The 10644-nt window shown below is 35.0% G+C and overlaps 1 protein-coding gene across 1 annotated transcript in view; it reads right to left on the minus strand.

The window, feature by feature from the left end:
• Positions 1-5710, minus strand: part of LOC150108415 (transketolase) — a 154403-nt gene extending 148693 nt beyond the window's left edge. The window contains exon 1 of the mRNA XM_090415830.1: positions 5520-5710. Coding sequence (XP_090271956.1) covers positions 5520-5623 — 104 coding nt within the window. The 5' untranslated portion in view covers positions 5624-5710. The remainder of the gene's footprint in view (positions 1-5519) is intronic.
• Positions 5711-10644: the final 4934 nt, after the last annotated feature.

Below are 10644 nucleotides of genomic sequence, written 5' to 3' on the forward strand. Positions count from 1 at the left end.
ATAATAGTTGCGGTTCGCTGTAGTTGGTGAATTCCTCATCATAATCATTACTCACTATATCAGGGATGAGTTAAATCTACCTCCTATTTTTTTTTTTTTTAATTCTCAATAACTTGATAAAAAAAATTCATTAAATAGAGAGAAAAAATAATATAATTACACACTTGGATATTATTTGTATGAACATGGTTGTATAAACTACAATACACTTAATAATAAACAAATTTATTTGTCCATAATTTTAAACCTGTACACTTAATACTAAATAAAATTTATTTCTGTGTATTAATAATAAACAATTTCAAAGTCTTGAGGTTAATCTGTTGACCATCTATTGAAAATCCAGTACTTCTTTGTGTAGTGAAGTATTGTAGCAATCTTTCACTGATGTTTCTATGCTCACACACTTTTCAAATTTGTTTTGGTCATGTTTTTTCAGTACTGATACGAAACATCTTTATTTCTCCATAATGTCGATGCTGTTGAAGAGGACAAAGAAAACTTTTACATACTTAAACATTTTTTGCACCATGTTCAAATAACCACTTGTGAATAATTTCGACTTTTCGTGAACCAAGAGACGCTTTCGTTTAGTAGACATGTTTCCGATGGAAGGGTTCATTTTTAACTGATTTTACAATTGTGGCATTGTTTGGGTACAGTGAGGGAGCAGGGCCAGAGGCTAGACATTGGTGAGGTAGGTAGAGTATGGATGGTTCTCAAAAGCAAGATTAAGTTATAAATCGACCCATAATCCAATGGAGGCAGTTATAAAAACTAAGTCACTTCTTTCATTTTTGTCTATTCCAAGAACTGCATGAGCAATTAAGAATGTTTGCATAGTTACCAAAACTTGTATGGTATATCCATGTAGTACACACATTATAAAAGTGAGCAATTCTATGGGGAATATGCATAATTAAAATCACTATGGTTTTTTTGCTAATTATTAAATAGAGTTGAAGACAAACTACATCCCTGTCTTATTCCTTTATTAATTTCAATCTCTTCTTTTAATTTATTACCAAAATTGTAATTTTATACAAAGACAAAAATAAACTTTGTATAGCTTATTTTTCATTAATACTCAATAATTTCTTCTCAGAAATGTAACATTATTAAATTTATCACACAAATATTCATGCTTGGTAAATATTTTACATAAAAGAGATTATGTGCGTGTGTGTGTGTGTGTGTGTGTGTGTATATATATATATATATATATATATATATGGGGGGGGGGGTACAGAAATACTTATGTTATATTCACTAGTGTATAAGGATAAGACTTAACCAAATCAGTTCTACAGAAGCAAATTTTCAGTTTTCCCAGAACAAAGGTTGCAAACCCATACTACATTAGTTACAAGGGTGGGCCAAGGATCAAATCTCGGAAACCTACTCCACAGAATGAACATGCAACTTCATCAAGCTATTTCATCTCAAAATAAGCAGGGCAGTGGTTTCATCCAGGGTGATGAAATTCCTCTACCACCTACACTAAAAACAGGATTTCAAGACAATCTCAGGTAGAGAAGAGGTTATGCAATAGAGATATTTAAGTTGAAGAGATTTTACCAGATTATAATGTGAAAAGGATGCAGTAGACAGTGGGAAAAGCTATTCTTGGAAGTTCTGCACAGAAATGAAGAAGATAGAAGAATATTGAGAGTGGTGAATAGAATGCACTGCCGGAATGTGTTGTCAATGCCAGGAGTGTGAATGAGTTATGTTGCTGATAGAATGAGATAGTCCACAATGGGTGTTCTGACTCCATGAAGATTTATTAATAATGGTACAAGTTTCAGTACAGGAAGAAAGGTTAGTTAGAACTACCATTATTTGAACACGAATAAGAGATGAACAATTATGTGAAAATATGGGCTGTTTAACAAGACTATTACCCAGAACCAGGAAAGTTTAAGACAATCATTCCTGTGTTGAGGTTCAGTTTAGGAAACGAAGCTTCACAGCTTTCGTTCTAGTAAATGAAAAAAAAAAAGTGGTCCTTAATAAAAGCCAATGAAAAATGTTAAAAGAAACTGCATGCCAGAGGATTTGATTCATTACTCTTACTATCTTATATAATCTTCATATTCTTCTGTATAGATAATTGCTAACCTTCATCTGACTATAGTATGTATAATACACCACATGAACAAGTAAACATAAGAATAAGGTACTTGTTCCAATACTTACTTGAATAGACTACTTTTTTAAAAATATATTTTTAACAGCAATTTTGTTGGTGTAAATTTTATGTGACTCCCACACGCAAAAGGCTGTAAAATTATAGTACATTAATATTTTTTTTTGGATTTATTTTATTTCATTTATTTTTTATATTTGTTTTTAACATAAATAAGAAACCATGCTCTAGAGATCAAACATGGAACTTTTTCAAGCTTCCAGAAGAGAATCTTGGTTGAAGATGCATCTATGTTCCAACCAACAAACTGTGGATACAAATCTCATTGTGACAAAGTGGTTTTGGGAGGGTGGGGGGGTATAATAATGGGTCTCTAGAGTACAGTCTTGGATTAACTGAACTTTAGCCCCATCACACACTAAATGTGATTCATCACATAGTGCAAGACCATTACCCTGCTCATGATATTATTCCAACTTAAAGATATTCAGAAATATCCATGCCCAGAGTGGGATCTGAATCCACATCCTACTGGTTGAAGAGCAATTATGTAAACCACTTGACCAGCCAGATCTCAGTGGTTTGCATATCAATTCCAACAGGCAGTGACTTCAAATCCCACTAGAGACATGGATGTTTTGTGAAGTCTTTAGGTAAGAGATGACACTGCCTGAGATAAGATCACCACCTACTTACCATAGGTCTGAAATGGCTTGAATTAACCCAGGATTTCCAGATTATCCAACTCTCTGTCATTATTCATATTATTAATAGGCTATAAGCTAACAGCCTTTTCATAGGTGGTATTCGCATTTAAAAAAAAAAAAAAAAAGACTACTTTAGCAAATGTAATCTCACATTCCAGCTTGCCTTCTTGGCCGAGTGCTTAGAGTTCCCTCTCTCTCTCCAACCAACAGGCTGTGGCCTCAAATCCCACTGTGGGCATGCACGTTTGTGATTGTCTTTAGGTGGGCCATGGATTTCAGCATCTAGTGTAAGATCACTGCCAAGCTTATTGGAGGCTTGAAAAAGTTCTATATTTGGTCCCTAGAACAGGGAATTGAGACTATTTAAAAACAAATTTTAAAAATATATCAAATTAATAAAAATAGAAAAAACATCATTAGCCCCATCCATGGTACAAAATGTACTAAGGATTTGCAAATAATCTTTCATGGATGTAAGCAACATAAAAAAACATATTCATAGCTTTGTTTATCATATAATAGTTTGCTGGGCTTGTTAGTTTAAGTGGGTAGCTTAACTAGCTTAGCTCTCCATCCTAGTTTTTGTTTCATTTCCCACTGTGACATGAAGTGACTTATTGGAAAGTACAATAATTGGTCTCTATAGCAGTTCAGATTATCTAGTCCTTAGCCCTCTACTTGGCATGTTCACCACCTTTGGTTGGTGGTAGTATTCATATTAAAAAGGCATTGTGCCTATAACAGCAATTGCAAATATGAACTGTGCAGCATAAAAAAAAAAGTAATAATTTTATTATTATCATTACATTAACTCTCCTGGAATCAAAGACTCATCAAGCAAGAGAAAGATATATATACACCATTAACAATTACATACATTATGTAAGAAGTATATCATGTTACATTACAATATGAAATAAGCATACATATATTACGAAAGTCCACAAACTTACAGAAACTCTCTCCAGCCTATAATATAATATATCTATCATATTGAAGCTTAAATCCATTCATACTCTTAGTATTCGCAACATACTCAGGCAACGCACTTCTTCTCACCAACCACTCTCCATTTAAATATATATATATATTTCTGTCTTATTCACCACTCCTTCATGCAATTTCCAGGAGTGCCCTCCAGTTCTTGCCTCTTATTTTCACCATCTCAAAAATCTCTTTTGTATCCATCTGGTAAATTCCTCTCAAGAACTTAAACATCTCAATCATATCACCCCTTTGCCTTCTATCAGCCAAACTCTGCAGACTATGACTTCTGATCTATCCTTATAGTTAGCATTCAAATCCTGAAATCATTTTTTTCAACTGCCTCTGCATCCTCTCTAAAATCTCTTCATCCCTTCTAAACCTCAGTAAGCAGATTTGAGCACAGCAGTTCAGATATGATCTGATCAAGGCCTTATACTATAGAATCACAACTATTTTATCTCTACTGATTAATGTTCATCTTAATATTGCAGCAATCCTCTGAGTTGTCTTTATTACCTTTGCAACATGTACCTTAAATTTCAATTTTGATCCACCATAATCCCAAGATCCCATGGTTCCTCAACTTCCTCCAGTATATTTCCAGATACAGAGTATGCAGTATCCCATCTGTGCCTCTCAAAATTCAAAACCTTCTATTTAGAAATTTATGGAAAGCATATGACATCCCCATTCATTTCCAGCTTATTCAGATTTTCCTGATAAGCCACTGCATCAACACTGCTTTCCATAAATTTCCCCAGCTTCAAATCATCTACAAACTGAATATCTTCTTGAATTCCACTTTTGTTGTTGTTTGTTTCTGAATATTGGCAAGTAATTAATCTAAAGAATAATAATTTACACACTTATAGAGCAAGATCAAGAATAGAACCGGGGAAAAAAATAAACGTTTATTTAAAATATCAAGGGAAATCATCAGCGAACTTTAATGTTTAATCTTGTAATAAATAAAAAAATTAATATATTCAATTAGGAAATTATGCAAAATATTAAGAAAAGATATTACTGAAACCAGAGAAATTTTTAAATTTTCATGGCATGCAATTTTTTACCTTGGTCCGCTTCTGTAATACCTGAGTAAAATACCAATTCATTGCTGAGTAAATGATAGGGGGGGGGGGGGGAGCAAGAAATAAGATATGGAAATGAAGGAGAAGATAAGACAATCAACTTCGCATCAACCATCATCAGTTTACGCTTGTTTCGATACTGCCGGTGCAAGAACTGTTGTGCCAAATTTTTCAAAAGTGAAATAAGGCGCATCTCCTCCTTTATTTCAACCTGATTTCGAAATATATTCTGGGAGATTCGAAATGAAAGCAAATATTATTAATTATCCATTTAAAAAAATTAAAAAAAAGTGCTAGCAATTTCTTCATGCAAGTTATTTAAAAAGTATATTTTCGTTGGTATGCCGGGGAAGTTAGAAACACCAAACACGGCAAATGTAGAGTTATGTTTAATTTCATCAAAACACAAAGCAGTCAAAAATTCCGGAAACATACGCACATATTTATTATTATTATTATATAAATACTGGGTTTGGGTGAAAATGACACTACTGGGATTTTCATAAATCCAAGATACCGTGAATCCTACTTTCCGAAGAATAAAGGCAAAATTATTTTTCGTAATAAACAACACAGTAATCATACCCTGAATTCGATGCATTAGTAGCTTTAATACTGTAGATCCGCAGCTTATTGGCAATGTCTTTTAAATCTTGCAGACGTTTGGGAGATACACTATAATCACTCATTTTACTTCTTTACAGAGAGCAGAAAACAACTATCAATAAAACATTCAACACGACCGCAACGTCCTTGTGAAAGCCGATTGTTTTATGGTGAAAGCATATGCAACAGCATGAAGCTGTGCTGCCCCCTTTCGTTAAAAAAACTAAGATTCTTTAAAATGAGTAAGCGCCATTATTATGATATAAGCTACTGAAATAAGAGAGCCAAAAGGCTTCACTTGCAAAATTATTCAGATTAAGTGGGTATTGAATCCAACATTAGTTCGAAGCCGAATAGAGAAACTACAAGAGTTTCGTGTTGAATATAGAAACTATAAAAGTTTCGGCGGATCCAAGCGTAAGCAAATCTTTCATGACAGGGCCAACTCGTAGTAAAGGAGGAGCAAGCTCCGATCCTTAATATTTCTCATAATGTAAAGCACATCTCCTATCGGACATGTATGATGTTATATATTATGGGGGTCACTACCAAGACCGGTTTCGACCTTTTTTTGAGGTTTTGAATAATTTTGCATCGCCGAAGTGAAGCCTTTTGGCTCTCTAATTCCAGTAATTCTTGGTGCCTTTTGTGATGTGACACCTTTTTTAGCAAGTTGTATGTAAAGTATAAGCTCTGCATCACTACAACCTGAGTATTTACATACATCTGGGTCTGGCTCCCACTGATGAGACCTCAAAAAAGGTCGAAACCGGTCTGGGTAGTGTCCCCACCCCACATAATGTATAACATCATACATATCCAATAGGAGATGTGTTTTACATTATGAGAAATACTAAAGATAATGATCGGATCATGCTCCACCTTTACTACGAGTTGGCCCTGTCATGAAAGATTTGCTTACGCTTGGATCCGCCGAAACTTTTATATTCAGTTTCTATATTCAGCACGAAACTCTTGTAGTTTCTCTATTCGGCTTTGAAATAATGTTGGACTCAATATCCACTTAATTTGAATAATTGATATAAGCTCTAATTTGCGGAGGGTTTCAGTTTGTGAAGGCTCAAATTGGTAAACCTTCTCAAACGTATATTTAAATCACAATAGAAAAGACACATTCTAATCAAAGACTTTGCGTTGAGGTGATGTATATAGCAGTTTGTAGGGGGGGGGGGAAGCCTTGATAGTTAAATCGAGGAAGGCAAAGAAACAACTAGTGGGAGTTGCTGGTCCGAATTTTCTTTAAAAGGAAAGCGGATGTTTTCGATAGCTCATCATTTGATGATTACTGGAATAAGCACAGACACCATATGGATAAGACGTCAAGCGGTTTCAGAACCAACAGAACTTTGAAAAATTGATGTTTGCAAATCTTAGAACGTCAGTTAGGTCCATGTGAAGAAAAATTAACCTCACTAAAAATGAAGAACATCGCTGCTGCTTATATCATGTGCAAACATGTAATTGGAATTTCCATACATTTTCCTTGATGATATTTCGCAATATTACTCAGCAACAGAAATTCGCAGTTAAAATATATACAAGAAAACTTTATTTTCGTGCCTGGTTATTATACTTTAGGAATGTTAAGAACCATGTAAAAATGAATAAATATATCGACTAATGCAGTCTTATTTTAAAATTAGTAAGTGCATCTAGCATGAAACAGTTTAAGAGAAACTATGACTGTGTAGATGATGTGTAGCCTGCTTCAATGAAATCCGTGGAGATCTCAGATAATATTATTTCTGGTAAGATTTATGCAAATATACTCGAAACGGCTAAGAAGGATTGTGAAAGGGGAGCTTGGTCAAGAACAAGCTGGATTCAGGATCATATTGTCACTTTAGGACTAATAGTTGAGAAATTATGGGAATATAACAAGGATCTGTATTTAAGTTTTCCTTTAACAATTCCTGTTAAGAGGGAAGCTCGTCAAAACATTACAGTTATATGGCGTAAATGGGACATTACATCAAGCAATACATAGTCTCTATTAAAGCTGTAAGTCAGCAGTTGGACATGAAGGAGACACAGGAAATTGGTTGGAGATAAAATCAGGTGTGTGAGACAAGGATGTACATTCTCTCCACTGTTTTTCATTATCTGTGTGGATCACATTATGAAGGAAAGTGGTGTTAAATCTAATATCAAAATTGGCAATGTTAATATCATCCCTTTGCTTTATGTAGATGATGTTATACTACTAACTAAATCCAGTACAAGACTGCAAGATTCCCTGACTAAATTGAATAACTGCTGAAATAAATTTGATCTGAAAATCAGCAATAAAAAGGCAGAAATATTGAAAATATTAAGCTCATCCTGAATGGAGAATCTATAGAATAATAAAACATTTCAGTTAATTAGGCAAACTTTTTAGTGAAGATGGTAAATTAAATATGGAAATAAACAACAAATTTAATATTAATAGGTATACAAAGAAAACGTCCTATGGAAACAACTTAAGAGGGTCGCCTATTATAGAAACAAATTAACAACAGCACAGAACAATCATAAAGGAAACCTGGCACCTGATTAATGAAATGCTGGACAATGCACATAAATCCAACGCCTCTGAAACGATAAAACGCAACTTTGCTTGCGAGCCCAAATCCCTCAAACAGTTGGCAAACAACTTCATCAGCACTTTTAAGAACTCTGTACAAAACTGCAAGAAACACTCTCCCTCACACAAAGGAATATTCCCCACCAGGACAACTGGCAATTCAGGGAATACAGTTCCCAACAATAACAAAGTATGAACTCCCACTTGCAATTCATCAAATTAACCCTAATAAAGGACCAGGTATAGACAGAATCGGACCAAAACACACTCAACTAACCTGTGTCCTATATAAAGTCTTCGAAATGGGATATATACCTGAAACACTAAAATGTTCATTAATCATTCTCCTACATAAACACAGAAAAAAGAAATAATATATAAGTACTGCAGACTCATCGCCACATTGTCGGTAATTAACCAAATAATGGAGCGCATAGTGTAACTCCTGCAAACTCTCCACATCATCATTCCAAAAACACACCACGATTTTCAAAAAAACAGAGGAACAACAACACTCCTGGAAGATTTCACAGTCCAAATAAACGCTCATTTAGATAAAAGCAGAATAGTATTAGTAGATTTTATTGACTTAACAAAAGCGTTTGACAAACTAATATAAAAATTTTGTTGAACACACCAACACATATTGGAATCAGAGGATGTCTAATCCTTTGGTTCAAAGCATATATGGAAAACAGAAAGCACTTCATATGTATAAGATCAGCGCACAGCAAAGAGATAACCTGTGTAGTACCACAAAGAGCTGGTTTTTCTACGATTTTTTAACACACACACACACACACACACACACACACACACACTTTTAGGAGAATTTGGTTAATGTTGTGTGTGTGTGTGTGTGTGTGTGTGAAAAATTAGAGGGAAATTACTCAAAAAATAATAATAATAACGATATCCTCTCAAACACCAATACAAAGACACAAACACGCCCTGTTCACCCCTTCATAAAGGTTAAAGCGCACATGCAGTATGTAGTTGTCAGCGGATGCGTGTACTCGCTTCTACAAGCTAACCAGAAATAAAATGCACTTTCTTCTACATTTATATCTCCTCCAGAGATTTTTATTTAATAAGGTTAAAACACCTTATGGCAACTTGTTCTGGTAAAATACTTATAAGCTCTGTATTACTAAATCTTGGTATTTCTAGCCTAGCTCCCACTGACGAGACCTCAATAAAGGTCGAAACCGTTCTGGGTAGTGGCCCCTTGCCTTTAATACTAAACATCATGCATCCCCTTCTTGGAGATGTGTTTTAGCATTAAGGGTAAATATTAAGATTAGTGATCAGAGCTTATACCACCTTTACCACGAGTTGCCTTGGTCTTGCATTACCTGTAGGATCAGCTAGACTTGCATCACTTGCTTACTTACTTGGGAAATGGAGTAAAACCAGGTTTAAAATTGCTTAGTATTTTTAACATTTATTATACCCAAGGTAAAATACCTTCTACATTTAAATCTCCTCCAGAGATTTTTATTTAATAAGCTTAAAACACCTTATGACAACTTGTTCTGGTAAAATACTTATAAGCTCTGTATTACTAAATCTTGATATTTCTAGCCTAGCACCCACTGACGAGACCTCAATAAAGGTCGAAACCGGTCTGGGTAGTGGCCCCTTGCCTTTAATATATATATATATATATATATATATATATATATACAGGGTGTTCGGGATAAATTTGACATATTTATAATTAATTATATTTTTCCGTAAGTTACATATATTAACACACACTTCTCTTCATTTAAAAGTTTGGACCCTTCTTCATTCATATACAAGATGTCAGAAAGGATGGATAGCTGGAACCCACCTGAATCATGGAAGAGAATAACTTGTATCATGATGATTCGTGCCCGCCATCAAAATAAGGATATTACGACTGCTGCCCAATGCTCCCTGAATACAGTAAAAACAATCAGGCATGAACTAGAGACTTGCAATGGTGACTACGAGGATGTAGCAAGAAGAAAGATCCCTAGCAGACGATCTGATTGCGTTCGTACAGCAGAATTCCTCGCAAATCTGCAGGAACAGGTGTTGAAGAACCCTGGCATTGGAATTCGGGCTTTGTTCGTGGAGTTGCTAACTGTAGTCAAGCCCTGGATAACAAGGGTAGCCAATGGTAGGCCGTATGTATGGCAGCAGGATTCGGCCCCTTGCCACACCTCTGGGAAAAGTCAAAAATGGTTGTCTGAAAATTTCTACGACTTCACCAGTCCAAATGTTTGGCATCCAAACTCCCCAGACCTTAACCCCATGGATTATTTTGTATGGGGCGCAGTTGAAAAAGACACCAATCGCACTTCCAGTAATACAAAAGCCCAGTTAATGGATAAAATTAAAACAGTTTTTGCGGCCCTTCCCAGGGAGACTGTAGCATCAGCTTGTTCGAGGTTCCGAAGCAGAATTGAAGCTGTGATCGATGCTAATGGTGGTTATTTTGAGTAAATCTTGTTGATAGTATTGTAATTAACTCTGCCTGTAATGTTT

The sequence above is a fragment of the Typopeltis vanoorti genome, chromosome 3, assembly GCF_054136105.1.
Source record: "Typopeltis vanoorti isolate ZY-2024b chromosome 3, IOZ_Tvanoo_1.0, whole genome shotgun sequence".
NCBI classification, from domain to species: domain Eukaryota; kingdom Metazoa; phylum Arthropoda; class Arachnida; order Uropygi; family Thelyphonidae; genus Typopeltis; species Typopeltis vanoorti.